Source organism: Meriones unguiculatus, chromosome 8 (assembly GCF_030254825.1).
Source record: "Meriones unguiculatus strain TT.TT164.6M chromosome 8, Bangor_MerUng_6.1, whole genome shotgun sequence".
Taxonomy (NCBI): Eukaryota; Metazoa; Chordata; class Mammalia; order Rodentia; family Muridae; genus Meriones; species Meriones unguiculatus.
Genome location: NC_083356.1, coordinates 69183980 through 69199566, shown reverse-complemented (window position 1 = coordinate 69199566; position 15587 = coordinate 69183980). Strand labels below are relative to the sequence as shown.

The following is a 15587-nucleotide window of genomic DNA, read 5'->3' as shown; positions in this document are numbered from 1 at the left end:
CATGGACTTGACAGCATGATGGGGATAGGCTGAAGAAGCTGCCTTTTAGCCTCTGGCCGTGTGTGGAACCAGGAAATCACCAAGAAAAAACTGGGGCCTTGTCGCTTCCTGCTGCAGTTCCTTTTTGCAGACAGGCCCTTCATTTTACCTAATGCCTACATGATCCCAATTCACCCATTGACAGCAGCTCAAGTCCCAGCTTTATTATGAAAAAGATGGGGACAGTCCCCACCTCACCTCTGGGCAGAGAGCTCTTGTACCTTCCCTGGAAGGCCCACTGGGGAGTCACACAGGACCCCACTCCCCAGGGCCAATTCCTAGGGACAAACAATGCAGGGCCTTCTGCTCACAGGCACCACCAGATGGCGCCTGAACTCTGGCTGGAAAGGATGTAATCTGGAAGCCAGATGCATGCCGTCACTGATCTTTTCTGCAAGAGCCTAGGGCAGGAGAAAGGATGCAGACTTGCAAGTCTGCCCATCCCCAGGAACTACTGCCCATCCCCAGCAGTAGTTCCATCCACTCAGCCCTGGTATCCACCCACTGGGTTCCCTAGGGTCTCTGTCGGTTGGTACTCACAGGACCCCAGCTGCTCCTCCAAGAAGGAGACCTGCTCACTCAGTGAATCAATTCTGTCCAGCTGCTGGAAAGAGTGGGCCAGTAGGCTGCCAGGGTCTTGCAGCCCATGCTCTGTAGCCCGAGAGGCCAGGATGTGCAGCGGGGCCAGCACCAACTGCAGTTTCTGTTTGGAAAGATGGTTGCAAAAAGCCAAATAACCCCTTTTCACCTCTATTCCATGGGAATGCTAAGGAAGACTAGGGTATGTGTGGGCCCTGCTTGCCAGGAGAGAGAGCCCATGGTCTAGTAGACACAGTGTATAACAGACCCACAGCTACAAGGTCCTGAGACCTCAGAGATAGAAGCTAGGAGAGTTTGGGAGGCCTGTGGCTTGATGAGCCTTGGCTCAAGTGGGCTCTGGGCCTCAGTTCTTATCAGCCTGGGGAATACCACACAGTGCTGCCCAGCATAGTAAGAAAGACAGCATCCTTGCAGCCCTTCCCCCCAAAATTCCCAACCATCCCATGGTTTGGAACCACATCCCTGGAGACTGGGATCTATGGGCACCAGCCAGACCCACCTCCAGCCTCACCTGCTCCAGCACATCCACTCGGGACTGCAGCCTGTGGACCTCCTCTCTCACCATGCTGTCCACTCCTGGGGGCAGATCCGGGCACTAGTCAGGGAGGGGAGTTTCCTGTCCCACAATGAGCTCTTAGCCTTAGGAAGACCTGTGTCTGATGCCAGCGCTGTGGAAGCAGAGCCTGGAGATGCAAAGCCGCTGGCAGTTGCAAGTCTCAGGCCCTGCCAAAGCACACAGCTCAGAGTAGCCTGTGGCCACCCAGGATGCTGGGGTCTCAGGTCTTGCACGCCGATGGTAGTCCTTACCCAGGTCCGATGCACTCCTGGCGCTGGGCTGCTGACAGCGCATTATTACTCACGGTACGAGTTTGAAGTGTCACAGCGCGTACCAAAAGTAATAATGTGCTGTCACCGGCAAAGACACGTCTCCAGGTGGCCAGACCACGGTGGGGCTCTTTTTCACTCAGCTGGCTGAGATGAGCCTCCCAGGTCACCTTACCTCCCCACAATGCCTTCCAGAAGCCTCTTCAGGGGAAAGCGGCCCCTTCCACCCAGGCAAGGAACCTCCCTCCAGTCCAGGATGTCTGGGCTCAGCCCTCACAGCAAAGTGCCAACCTCCACCCAGGGCTAGCTGCCCTCTGTCTTCCATGCTCAGCTCAACCACTGAACAGGGTTCACAACCCAACAGAAACCCAGGTCAGTCACAGCAGGGCAGAAAGGCAAGTTTACCTGTTGTGGGGCTTGGGGCCACGAGGGAGGGCCTCTCCTCAGGCAGGCAGAGCAACCCATCTGCAGATGGGCTTTGCCCCTCCCAACACTGGCACCAGTAACTGCCCACAGTATTGACACAGCGCTGGGGACAAATGGCCTCTCCTGTACTGCATTCATCCACATCTGTAAGAAATGAAGGTGTCAATCTAGTATGTAGGCAAGGTCCTGGTCACAGAGCCACCTATCAGAACCCACTTCAGCTAGCAGTAACCTAGGACAGACAAGGCAGCAAAAGACCCGTCCCTCAGGAAGAGTGACACTTACCTGTGTGGCAAGTATCTCCTCGCCACCCCACAGGGCAGTGGCAGTGGCCTGGACGGACACAACTCCCTCCGTTCCCACACGGAGGCTGGCATATTGCTGTGGGTGGGAGATATTGCTGTCACCAAACTCGGAAGGGTCCCTTGAGCCCCTTGGCAGCCGGGGAAGGGTTGCCCAGTAGCAAGGATGCACTGCTTGGGGGAATGGAAGGCAGCAGGCACTCTGCTGGGCAGTAGGAAGTGGAATCTCTCACATCAGGCACAGTACACACTTGCCCTCACCTGCTCCACAAGCCCCAGGAAGCCCTCTGGTCCTCTTCCAACCAGGGCAGCAGGCATAGCGAGGCCTAGTGGGAGTTGGCCCAGGGCTGCGTCGATAGGCTGTCCGGTAGATGGTTCTGTGGTAAATAAGGGTGGTTCAGAAGTGTCCAACATGGGATCTCTGGCCAAGGCCTTCAGGCAGGCTGCACCCTGCCCACCTCATCTGTTTGTGGATACCTGGCCAGCATCACATCCAGGGTCTCTGAGGTCCCTTCCCAAGGGAGTACACTGGGGCTGGCCCCTTCTTGCAATGGCCACTTCAGAGCTGGCTAGAGCCCGGCTTTCTTTTCTCCCCCGGGTTCTGGGTTCTAGGTCCCTGGTGTTTAAGCTGCTTGCAGACTCCAGCACTCCCCTAACTTCGGAGGTTCAGGAGCCTCTGAAATCAGGCATCTTGAGCCAGGGAGGTCATGCACCTAGGCCCTTTTTGGGTGCTTCTCAGGCAGAGGGGGGACTGAACTCCCCATCAAAACAAGGACCTGCCCCCTTGGCTGTGTCCTGAGGCCATGTGCTGCTCAAACTGTCTTGCTAGCCTTATGGGACATCTGAAGGTCTACATGGGCATCTGCTAGGGCTCCAGGATGGGCCCAGGGTGACAGGGGTTTGCAGAGGTAACCACTATCTCCGTGGATCAGGACTTCTAGCTAGCAGTGCTGAGAAGTGGGGAGTAAGCACTTTGGAAGTGGAAGGGTTCAGACACAATGAGAAGCCCCCATACATATGGGAGATGCCCTTTGTGGTGACATCTTCTCAGAGGACAAACTTGGGCCTGATTACACAGCATCCTTGGGTACCAGCCTCCAAAGCTGAGAGCCACATTGATCCCTGATGTCAAGGATGCCTCACTGCTTTGGCCTCAGCTCCCCAGTTCAGGGTGAGACAGGCTCTTGGGCCCCAGGATTGCTGTGCTTGGCAGTGGTGGGATAAGCAGTGGCACTCACCGGTAGGTGCTGCAGGCTCTGTGTCCATCGCAAGTGGTGAGGAAAGGCTGGTACACACGCTGCACAAAGGACTCTGAGGCAGGCCCTCCGGAAGACCCCATGGCACACACTCTACGGCTATAGGGGAAGAGGTCAGCTACTGGTCTCTCCCAGCCCAGGGATGGGAAAACATGGGACACGGAGCGTCTCAGTGTTGCTCTGAACAGGGTCTTCTCTGGAGCCCACAGGGAATTCTCTCCAAGTACTGGGGCCTGCCTTGGGCAGGGTTATGACCTTAGTATCCCAAGGCCTGAAGACCTTGCTCACCTGGCCCTGTAGACATGCTGGTCAGTGCCACCTGCTGCCAATACTAGGAACCATGCCATAAACAGTTCTCGGGAACCCCACATGGTCTGCATCTGTGATTCGGGTAGCCTTCTTTTGCTGGCCTAAGAAAAAAGGTAGGATCCTGTCAATCTCCTGTGGAACCCCCTAGCCCAGGCCTCCATCAGAGTCTGTACCCTTGGCTACTTGCTGGGTACTGAGGCCAACACTACCCCAGGGATAGCATCCAAAGGCAGTGCCAGCTCTCTCTCTCTCTGCCTCTGGCCCATCTCTGCCAGCCAAGGTCTCCCCTCATCAACCACAGAGATTAGGCCTGATGACCAGAACTCCTGGGGCAGGAGGAACCTGAGTCCTGCTAGGGTCAGGAGCAAACCCTAGAGGGCAGTGGGGGTTCTGGGTGGGACCTAGCGTAAGTAACTAAGCCAGCCCCCTGACACCTGGATCAAGGGCTTTCCATATTGTTCAATGTCTGAAATGGAATGCTGTTGAGACTTGCCTCCATGTGGCCCTTTTGGGCCTGAGGTTCTTTGCCAAATACTCAGAAAGCCCCCAGGGCATTATGGATTTCATAATATATAGATGTCTGCTACCTACAGGTGCACACAGGCAAGGCCATTGTGAGGTGTGCATGTTCTGGCCAGCAAGGGGTCCTACAGCTCACAGAGGCACCCCTCTCGGTCCAGAGAGTGTATACAAGCACCTCCCAGCTGCCAGGGCAGTGGCCCTGTTGAGCTCAGCCCTGGGACATTATGGAACCTCCCCCAACATGCCTTTGGAGCCCATCTCCAGCCCTCTTCTGGCTGTGTGTTAGGGAGCAGAAAGGCTGGTGAGGAATGCAGGAAACCCCAGCCCAGATTTAATGGCCTGTGAAATGCCTAAGGGGCTGGGACAGACCTGTGCACAGAGACAAGGGTGGGGGACTGGCGGGGCTCCACTCAAGGCTCTTCTTGGTGCTTCCTATAGGGGCAGCTCCTCCACTAATCCCAGACCCTACACAGCCCTACAGAACCCCTACCCGAAAGGCATGGGCCAGACACAGGTGTAAAGGTAATACCTTTCTTTGAGACTCAGTTTCCTCAAAGACACCACTAGGGCATGAGACCCTTCCATCAGTAGGTCTGGCAGAAAACAGTGATGGCATTAAATGGTTACTAAGCTCTGGCTGCTGGCCAAGCCCCCCTTCAAGGAAAGAACAAGGCCCTACCTACTTCTCAGGGTTACTCAGTCTGCTTGGCCCTGCAAGGTCCTAGGCAGGAAGTGGTAGGGAGCTTCCTTCCGGTACCCCCTTATCTGTTGAAGCAAAGCAGGAGGGCAAGGGGCTCTGGGACAAGTAATGTGGGAGCAAGAAGGTCCTAGGGAAATATCTGGGCAGGGACATGTGAGTTGGCTGAGGAAAATTAACCCTGAAGTTGGGGGGGGGCACCTTCAGGGGATGGGCATTATCCTGTCAAGCAAAAATCAGGTGTTCCTGAGGAATAGTGCCTAGAAAGAGAGAAATCAGACTGGCTGTGTGTCAAAAGTCTACAATCCCCGTGTGCCTAGCCCTGCGGCCTGGAGGGTTCCCACCCAGATGTCATTGCCTCCACAAATCTTAATTCACAGCATTTTCCTAGAGATAGGCTGTCTAGAAAGGGAACTGTGTTTTAAAAGAAGAGAAGCAATTTTTGAAAAGTCATGTTTTGTTCAAGGCCAAAAGAGGACAGCTCAGCACTGGGCTGGAAGCTCACTTCCTTTGGTGTTCAGCCACTGGGTGACCCTGCCAGCATCAGGCATAGGCTGCGGTGTGGCCTTCAGGTTGACAAGTAATCATGAACCCTCACATACCACTGGGCCCCAGCAGCCATCTCTCCTCTCCACCTACCACTCAACAGCCCCCAACGAGAGAGACGGGGTCGGCAGAGGAGGGACATGAACACCGTAGGGAGACGGCCCTAGGTCCCTTTGCGACGGGAGAAGTGTATGGATATCAGCACCCACGGATAGATGTGGAGAGACCAGACAGGCACGGTGACCAGACAGACTCAGTGGGGCGTCCTCTCCACGGCCTGGCCCCTGCTCCCTCCCAGGCTCCATGGCGGTAGGGGCAGAGTGTGATAACCCTCCCAACCCCACCTAGGACGACCGGCCGAGCTATGCAGTGGGGTGCTGCGACCACGGTGGAGGTCGCACAGGCAGGATGGGTAAGGGGAGAAGCACCCCGGCCGCCAGCAGGGGTCGCCATTTCTCAAGGCCGCAGGGCTCATTTTCCCGGCGGCTGCAGGACCCGGGCTGGGGCGTGGGGTCCATGCGCGGCCCAGCCGCGGCCCCCGCGCGCTCACCTCTCGGGTCCCTGCGATCGCTCGGCGTCGCCTGACTGGCTGCCCCCGAGCTCGGCACCCGACAATCCGGGTCACCCCGGCCCCGCCCAGGCTGCTTCCAGACCCTCGCCCCCGGAGTCCCAACGCCCCGGCCCGGGCTACCTCCGCACTCACCGCGCGGTCCGGGGCGCGCACGCGCCGCCGCCACCGCCGCCGCCGCCGCCGCCGCGCTACGGGGGGCCCGAGTCCCGCCCCGCCCCGCCCCGCCCTCGGCCCCGCCCCACCTGGAGGCTGCGCCGGAGCCCTACCCCCCTACCATCCCAGCCCCATTGGTGCCCAGCTCCGTCCGTCCCCATTTAGCGGATGGGGAAACTGAGTCTCGGCAGCGGAGGCTTCTAAGAGTTTTGCAGCGAGTAAGCCAGATCCTGGTAGTCTAGATGCAGTCTAGCCTCTGAGTGCTGCCTCGTGAGCCCACTTGACGCTTTGCGACCTGCAGCCGGATTGCGTGGCTGCTGAGGATGTAGGACTAAACAGGTTCTAGGAGTCAAGAGGCCATGATGGCTCCCACGGGGACTTGGCTGAGTCTCCAGCCTCCTGACGGAAGACTTGCTGGGAAACGGTATTCGAAGACTACAGCTGACCAGGAGACTAGATGCCAGACAAGAGGTGAAGTCAGACTGGTCCTACAGGCATGCAAGCGGCGGGCAGCATGACACACCCAGCCACAAAACTAGCCCGAGATCATTGGGCAGAATACAGAGGAGGCCTAGGGGTGACCATAAGCCCCCTGGGCGGCCATAGGCTTTTACTTAAGGAGGCCTGCCAGCGATCTCTCCTGACCCCCTTGACCACTCTCACTAGTGTCACTGCCTTATTTGAGATAGTCAGGTGCTCCTATGAGCTAACAGCAACCGCCCCCCCCCCATACCCCACCCTACCCCTGCCCCAAGACTTCCGGGTTGGTCATCTTTTCTCTCCCCCAGGCTCCATTTCTGAATCAGCTCTGCGACTCCATTGCTTCTGTGACTGTCCAGCTCTTTGGGTGCATAAGCATTGTCAGTTTCTTCAACCTGAGCCATGTTTTGCTAAACACATGTTCCTGCCCATGCTCCCTGCAAGGTAGGATTCATGGCTGCTGTCCAGAAGGCTTGCTGGGGACTCACCTGTGGTCCGGCCTCTAGTCATCCCCTGGGTACTGGTGGCAGCTGTTCTTGTGGGCAGATGGAACAGCCATCGCCTTGCTGCCGCTGAAGGCTGTGGGTCAGAGATGCAGTATAAATTGGAGTCTTGCTTACTCTCCAGGGGCTGGGGAGAAGCTTGGAGTCCAGACCTCCATATAGCTATGGTATTTCAACCTGCTCTAGACCTCCAGACCCCTTCTGTATCCCCATCATGACCCAGGTTGATCTGCCCCTCAGGATCTGCTCAAACAAGCAAGCCACTGACAACAGCATACACGCCCTAGCTAGTCATAGGCTTGAGCTCACCTCCCTACCATCTGTCAAATGTGACCTCTGCCTCCATCCCTGAGCTACCTAAAGAAGGTGGAAGCCCTGCTGAGTGATGCCCCCCCCCCTCATGAAGCTGAGTGCTGGGTGCAGAGCCCATACACTGACAGGAAAACCTCAGCAGCTCAGAGCTCCAGCCTGGCCCGCCTTGGCTGGCGCACGGAAACTGAAGAGAGGGCTTCCTGAAAAAAGCCTCTTCCCCTGGCAAACGACACTGTACCCATTGTTGTAAATGGGGTTCCTGGGTCTCCTGGCCCCATAAGCCATGCATTCAAAGCATTTATCATTCAGTCTCAGCACTACAGAGCTGCCTCAGATACTCTGAGGGGAAGCACCCTGCAGGGCCCTTGCCCTTAGCCTGTTGTGGTCACTTGAACCTTTGGCCAGCAGTTCCCTCTCCACTGTCTGCTGGGCAGAAGGCAACTCAGATAGCTGCTGCTGCCTCTCTCTGCCTTCACCTAGGCTGCTTCACCCAACCAGCTTCTAGTCTAGAAAAGGTGTGCTTCCCAGAGATGCCACTGACTGGGGGAGGGTCCAAGAGGCCCCACTGTGGTTTGTGGGCCTGAGAATAGGGCTCAGGTACTAGGGAGAGGGAGCACAAGATAGACCAACAAGAACATCCAGGTGACCACACTGCACCTCACAAAAGCTAAGCCCAAAAGAGATGGACTCATCCTAGCCTTGTGTTCTGTGCCCCACGATTGTACATGGCTCATCCAGGTTACAAATGTGGCTTTTGGGATCCCATTCTAGGAAATGATTCCTGACCAGCACTCCCATTCCCCAGGAGTACTCACTCCCTACTAAAGGCAAGGTGAGGAGACCCCAGCCCTGTCTTAGCAGACTGGAGGACATGAGCCCTGATCAGAGGGTTCTGCTGGGCTGAGCTCTGATGCCTACCCAGGGATCCTCCAAAGAGGAAAAGAATGGGGCCAGTAGGTGGGCTGGATGCCAAACTGCTCTTGGCTTCTCCCCTCAGAGGTTGGTTCCATGCTGCTGGGCAGCCAGGGGTGAGGTGTGGAGTCCAGGCTAAGCCACCCAGAGCAAGTGCTGGGTCAGAGGCCCTAAGTTTTTCTCCGCTAGATAGGAATGGCTGACAGTGAGGACAGCATACCTCACAGCTGAGCAGACCCAAACCCAGCTGATGGATGTTGCAGCCATCTCATTTGGGTCCTGGGGCAGGATTCAGGGCCCACTCCACCCACTTTCTACCCTGTGGGGCTGTTCTGCATACCTGCCTCCGCCCAGGCCTGGCCGTGGCCACTTCTGCTGCCTCCATGAGCCGAAGGTGCACCCTGCCCATCAAGGGAGCGTCTGCTGCCCAAGGCCCCTCTTGAGGTCTGCCCGCCTGCCCCGTCAGCTGAAACCTTCTTTGTGCCTGCACAGCAGCCTGCTGGTGCACAGAGGCTCCTCCCGGGCGAGGAAGGGCGGCTTTTTATGTTCCATCCCGTGTAAATCGGGATTGGGAAGGGCCCTTCCCGCCGGACTTCCTGTGTGTGTTCTCTCCTGATAACAGGGATCCGTCAGCGAGCAAACAGGAGGCCAAGGGGCCGAGGGGGTCATTAAGGGAGGGGGCCGACCACACTGTGGGGGAGGGAGGTGTTGTTCTGGGACTCCAGGGTCTAGCGCTGAAGCAGGCAGACCCAGCCTGTGTTCAGAGGCAACATAGCTGCTGACAGCATGAAACAGACCAGGACCTTCCCACTCCTCAGAGGTGGTGGGACCACAAGACTATATCCACGTAGATGGCAGAAGCTTTCTGCTTCTTTTGGGACACAGGAGCCTGGACCCACCCTGAATGTGTGTGGCACAGGTACCTGAAAGCAGAAGCCTGCCCTACTGGAGTCGTGACCAGGCAGGAATGCTGGTGCTGTGCGGTTGGGTGGGAACTAGGACAGATCATCTGAGAATAGCTTGTTCTGTGCACCCAAAGACCTGGGACTGGGGAAAACACTAGCTCAAACTCAGCTCAGGCTCTCCTCAAACCCAAGCTGTGCCTGCCAGGAGAGCTGCCCAGGCTGTCAGGGAACTTCTGACTCCAGAGGTATGCAGATGGAGCTGCAAGTCTCCAGGCTCAGCTGACACAGGAGATGACAACCCCTTTGATCTGGAGAAGCAGAGTGCTCTATGGTCTCCTCCTCCCCCTTAGGCCCCAGTAGGCTGTGGGAGAGAGAGGTCTTTCAGTGGTCAAAGTAGAACTCTATAATTCCCTAGGGTCCCAGTTCTCAACAGTTGGGAGTCAGACCAGACACATAGAACCCATGGAAGTGGAGAGGAGGGATAAAGTGCCAAGTGCTGGGCAGCTGCCAAGAACAAACCCAGACCTCTGTAACTGAGAGCACCTAGAGCAAACCTTTCCAGTCTCTGGCTGTCCTTGTGGTACCAGCCTCGCCTTGGCTCAGCCTGCCTGATGATCCTCGGGCACCTCCTGTCTGTGCCCTACCTCTCTCCCACCGCACCCAGCCAGACAATTTGGGCTAGGATGGAGGTGGGTCAGCCTGGGAGCTTCCTGGTGGACTGCTGAGTTGGAGGTGCTGCCTCCACTTTGCTGTTGCTTCCTTCATGCTATCAGCACCCTCCCTCTAACATGGCCAGGGGAGGAGACTACCATAGGCCTCAGCCTACAGACTGGGAACAGGGCTCCAGCCAATTAGGATAGTACACTTCTCTTTCCAGAGTTCACTTTCCCCACATTTGTCCCAGGGGACAAGAGAGGTTGTAGTTAACAGGGTCGTGATGGTTGAAGGGGCTTGTGGCATCCAAATTTTGATCTGAGGGTCTAAAGGTAGCTCTTAGAAAGTATGTTTGTCCTCAATGCAGACCCCATCCCCACCTTTTTCAGTCACCCAAGCTGGCCACACCCTCAGCCCTCCTCTGCCTTGTTCTGCTTGGCCTCCGCTTCCACCCAGGAGCTCATACTGTCCACAGGGCCAGAATCTCCTACCAGCTGTGGGAGCCAGGTGTCCAAAGCCCTAAAGTTAGCCCTCTATCATGTCACCTGGGTCTGCCCCTCTCCATCCCAGCCCCTGAACTGAGCCATCTGCCTTTCCCTCATCCACAGAAGGATTGGCAAACACTGAGCTGGCTAGATTCAGATCCTTTTGCACACTGAAAGGGAAACTGAGCCTAGGATAGGAAAGGGACTTGGCCAGGTGAGCAGTGAGGTGGAGCAGAGCTGAGACAGGTTAGCTCAGGAGCAGCACCCTGTTTTCCTCAGGGCACACCAAGGAGCCTGGGAAACCAGTCATGAGACCTGGCTGTGCCAGCAACATCTGAAGGTTGCAGAGTTTTGGTCTACCCTCTCTCTGGTACTCAGTGCACAGGGAGACTGCCCAACTTACAGGTGTGGAAGGAGGACTCCACACCAGAGCCCCACAGGTCGGCCTACGGAGACCTGGGAAGGCCCGCAAGCCAGTGTGGGTAGTCTCGCTAGCCTGTTGCCCATGCGTCTGCATCATCTCCTGACTACTCTGCCTTCCCCTGGCTGACTGAGACATTCAAGAAGAGAGCTCCTCAGTTGAGACTCAGCATGCTGGCTTTGCCCCCCACTGTCACCTGAATCCCATCATGGGACCTGACTCACAGGCAGCCCTCAGTCCCAGGGACAGATACAGAGGGCAGGCTGGAGTTGGGCAGAGGAGAAGGAGGGGCTCTGAGGGGAGGAGGAGCTGGTTGACAGCCCCTGGAGCTGTAGAAGGAGCTGTGGTCTTGGGAGGTGCTCAGAGACTCCTCCACCCTTCAACTTTTCTTCTCACTGGTGGAACTTATTTACAGCCATTGCACTTTGGAAGGAGCTGGGGGCATCTTGTACCCAGGCCTGCCATTACCCGTTGCCACTAGGGCACCCCACATACCCTCCATCTCCCTCAGCTCCTGCAGACTGGAGACCAGATAGGCATGGCTCGTATCTGGGCCTAAAGCCCTGGACCAGGAGCCAGACCCTGATTTAAGTGGCACTGAAGGCAGGAACTGCTGCAGTCAGGAAACTGGAGTTCTTCCCACGCTGTGCCTCACTTTCCCCATGTATCTCAACTACCTTCTAGCCTACCTGTCAATGATCTGAGGTTTATGGTTAAAGGAGCACAGTTGCCTTACCTTCCCACAGGGAACAGGGACAGGGGCTGGACAGTCCCTGTCTCCCAGGACTCTCCTTGGACCCCTCACGGCTGAACGTCTGGCCTCTGCAACCCCAAGAGAGGGAAGACCCAGGTCGCGGCAGAGGCCTGCATGGGCATCTTGAACAGTGCAAGGCCGAGAGGCAGTAGGCACAGGCATACGAGCCAGCTGCACCTCAGGAAGGAAAGACCAGCACAATGCACAGCAGAGAGATGGGGCTTCCTGTTTATCTCCCAGCTTGGTGACTGGCCTAGGGACAGGATGGCTCTGTCAGCCAAGGCTGAACCCAGCTTCCCATCAAAGGATGAGCCTGACTGAATGACCAGTCCTCACTGAGAGCTCTAAAGGACATGACTGGGCAGGTTGTTGCATGGACTGATAGTCCTCCACCACGGGGGGAAAAGGGCTTAGGCCGACAGATGTGGGGTCTGTGGTATGAGCTGAGTTTCCACTCCCCTTCCCTCCGTGCCTATCCCTCCATTAGGCATAGCATGTTATGGATGTCTAGTGCATCCAGCACCCCAGGAGACACCCTTTCTGAGAATTCCCCCAGTCAGCTGAGGCTGCAGAAGCTCACAGGAGCAAGCCAGGAGACGGGGAACAGAGGTCCTGCACACAGAGCCCAAGCATAGGCAGTAGAGGTTGCTCGGGGACACTTGGCCCTGCCTCCCACAGTGCTCCTGGAGACCACCATATGTCCGTTTGTTGTGCTCTCCACTCAATGTGTAAGCCAAAGGCTGGGAGTTGTTCACGGCCTTCCTCTCCGGCCCTCAGAGTACCCCATGGCTGGGAGGTATCTGTGACCTTTCCTTGCTCAGCCTCTGATATTTCCCCATAAGCTTTGCCTCTAAAAAGAGCTAGGGGTTGTTGCCCTCCCTCCCCCCATCACTATTCCCATTCTGCAAACCACCAACGCCCTCTGGACCTCAGTAGGTTCCCTGCTCATCATGTCTCATAAAGCTTCACAGAAGTGGTATGGCTACCTCTAAAGCTTCTCTCCACATTCAGGACAAAGTCCCATGGATTACTTGCATGGACCCTTCCCCATCCTCCAAGGAGCAGGACAGGGACAGGAGACCTTGGGGGGAACAGAAGCAGTTCAGGACAGGCACAGAAAGACTAAACGTACAACTTGGCATTATAGGGTATTAGTGATAAAGCAACTGTTGGCATGAATGTTTACACAAACAGCCCTGTTACCAGATGGGGACTCAGGCTAGAGACAGCGCCTCATTGCCACAGCCCAGGTCACCCACTACCCTGACCACTATAGGCCCATGGGATATCATGAGATCCACAGGTACTGTTGTTACTTGTGGCCGCTGCGTCTCTCCACTTCTGGTCATGCTGTAGTTTATGGGAGCATACCCCAACATTGACCCCCATGCACAGCTACACACCATGGGGCCTCTCTCAGAGCCCAGTGTTCTCCCAGACCTGAACACCTATGCGTTCTTTGTACCTAGGCTGTCTGTGGGTTACTGATTCCAGGAAAGGCAGGAAGTCAGTGACTGTGGGATAGGTCTCCCTATACTGTAGGAGTGCTGGACCCCTCCACACTGTCAGCAGGCAGCCTGTATACCGCTGTCCCGTTTTAGCTGTTCTGGTGAGTCTACAGTGGCTCTGCACACTATTGCTTTATCAATGTCAAGACTTGAGGCACAGAATTCCACCCTAGGGGAAAGAAAGATTCATTCCCTAAGGAGATTTCCTGGCTTCTAACACAGTGCTGGGAACTCAGGCGGAGCAGGCCAGAGTCTGCAAGCCTCAGCAGAAGCATCATAAGGCCCCCAAGGATGGAGAGAGATGTCATGGACCGGGCTGAAAAGAAGTGGGGGATATGTATGGGTATGCTAGCTTCTTCTGGAATCTAAGCTCTTCTTGCCACAATTTGCCGAGCTTTGTGGATGGGCAACCCAACCCTTAATAACAGGGAGGTCCCCAAGAACTCAGGTGCTGGGTCAAGTCAATGGACGCAGACATTAAGTCAATATCCCAGCACCCATCTAGAGCCATCTTATCCTCTTCTGCTCTCCCTGGAAGAGAGAACCAGTGTGGGTGCTCAGAAGCAGGGGACAGTCAGGCCTCCCAGGCAAGCCTGTGCTCCTGGCCATGTCTGGAAGAAGGAGCTATCTCACTACCCCACACCAAAGCCCCAAGGAACATCTGTTCAAGGTCACAAAGCCTGTCACTTTAGGGTCTAGACTGCCAGGGCTGAAGCCTCCCCAGACTTTGCAAGGGTGAACTAAGGGGGATCCCTCTCTCCCTGATGACAGCCAGTTGGCCACAGTGGTCAGTGGAGGCAGGGATATCTGTGAGAGGATGAGTCAGTGTCCATGTTGTGAGACTATTTTGGGCTTCCATGGAGGTTTCCCCATAGTCCAGGACAGAGCATGGGGAACATCGGGAGTATTGGGGAAGATGGAGCTATTCAACACCACTGCCATGTTTCAGACCCATGGTCCCAAATTCAGAGGCTGGGTGACAGCCCTAAGATTCTTCTTGCCTCAAGCACCCATGCTATTCAGCTTCAAGCTGTCTACTGTTGTTATTTTTAATATTCTTTAAAAGCTTGGGGAGAGAGAGGGGGTGGGGGGAGCAGGCATCTGTGGCCCTCCAGAAATCTCTGTTTCCTCTGAGCCAGGAAACAGGAAGTGTGTGTGTGGTGGGTGATGGAGAATCTGGCCTCTGAGAACAATGGAAGCACCACTGAGGGGAAGGGGAACTACGTCAGGGCATGAGCTGCAGGAAGCCTGACCTCTCCTTCTATGAGCCTGAGGGGGCCCTGGCATAAATTTAGCTTGAGCTCTTTTCCTGAGGAAAAGCTCAAAGGCTCCACGATGGGGGTAGGGGTGGAAGACAGATCTCAATCCTTAGGGAGCCAGGGCTCCCTTCATCTATGGATAAACTGAGGCTCAGGTGGTAGAAGAAGCTGGGGTTTCTGGGTTCTGAGGCATTAACTGCCCCTTTACCTCACACCTCTCAGCTCGCACTTTGCCTGAAAAATCAAACAAGGCTCTCCCAGCCCAGCCCTGGTTCTGTCACTGTAGCAATATGGCTACAAGCAGCATGTGTCACCTCCCAATGCGGACTGTCTGCCATAGTGTGGCAGGGTTGTTGAGGATGGGCACCGCTAAACAGAGAGCTCTGGGCTCCTTGTAACCCTGTTCGGTTCATAGCCCTGGCCAGCTTGGGAAGAGAGCCCCCTGAAGGGCCAGGCCGGGGCTCAGCAGACGGCTTCTTTGTAGCAAGAGGGCGTTCACAAATGTAGTCTACCCATTAATGTGTAAGATTCAACGTGCTGGGGACAATCATAGCTTGTGTGACCATCATCACAGTCAATTCCAGATTAATGTCACTACCTCTAGAGAGCTCCGGTTGTCCTGCCAGGCCAACCCTAGCCCCAGGCGACCCTCTACTGTATTTTCTATCTCTAGGGATCAGCCCCATTAGGACAGAGCTTATTGTGTCTGCCTCCTTTCCCGTTGTAGTTTTGAGCTTCCTCCAAGTCGTAGCGTGAATCACAGCTTCGTTGTGGCTGAACCGTGTTCCGTTTTAAGGCTGGAGCACATGGTGAGTGTCCATTCATCTGTGGACCATGCCCTCCTTTAGCTGTTTTGAACCTGGTGCTGTACTTTTTTAGACCATAAACAACCTTTCCTGACAGTGCATCTGGGCTAAGAGGCCAGGGTCAAATGCCCGTCAGTATTTGGATCTCTTGAAGGGCTAGACCTAGCCATTTTCCATAGCACTGCCCCGTCTACTATCCACAGCCTCTGGCCAAGTCCAGGGGATCTGGAAGAGTTAATGTGGATGGGGAAATTGGTGGGGACATTGCACCATTCTGTCGGAATGCCTGTGCAGGGGTTAGAGTGAAGGACAAGTGGGAGAGCTGTTGCTGCTGTGCCCTCC

At 55.8% G+C, this 15587-nt stretch overlaps 1 protein-coding gene across 9 annotated transcripts; it reads right to left on the bottom strand.

Annotated features, from left to right (window-relative positions):
- Positions 1-188: 188 nt before the first annotated feature.
- Egfl7 (EGF like domain multiple 7) lies at positions 189-11853 on the bottom strand. 9 transcript variants are annotated; one of them, XM_021641072.2, is made up of 10 exons: positions 11655-11795; positions 7215-7305; positions 3737-3858; positions 3431-3547; positions 2454-2569; positions 2176-2271; positions 1870-2034; positions 1151-1215; positions 580-742; positions 189-440 (listed from the first exon to the last, which is right to left on the bottom strand). In XM_021641072.2, the coding sequence occupies exons 3-10, from the start codon at positions 3826-3828 to the stop codon at positions 418-420; spliced, it is 837 nt and encodes a 278-aa protein (XP_021496747.1). In that variant the 5' UTR covers positions 3829-3858; positions 7215-7305; positions 11655-11795; the 3' UTR covers positions 189-417. The 9 variants fall into 9 exon arrangements, with proteins under 9 accessions (XP_021496747.1, XP_021496746.1, XP_060245699.1 ...); XM_021641071.2 differs by lacking the exon at positions 11655-11795 and adding an exon at positions 8794-8973; XM_060389716.1 differs by lacking the exon at positions 7215-7305 and having other exon boundaries at positions 11655-11847.
- Positions 11854-15587: the final 3734 nt, after the last annotated feature.

Bases quoted from the DNA above. Each gene is read 5' to 3' on its own strand.
- Egfl7 (XM_060389716.1), bottom strand. From the start codon at position 11,834: ATGCCTGTGCCTACTGCCTCTCGGCCTTGCACTGTTCAAGATGCCCAT. The intron at 2,570-3,430 runs GTGAGTGCCACT...TATTTACCACAG, and splicing joins AGAGCCTGCAGCACCTACCG to AACCATCTACCGGACAGCCT. The intron at 743-1,150 runs GTGAGGCTGGAG...CTTTCCAAACAG, and splicing joins GAGTGGATGTGCTGGAGCAG to AAACTGCAGTTGGTGCTGGC.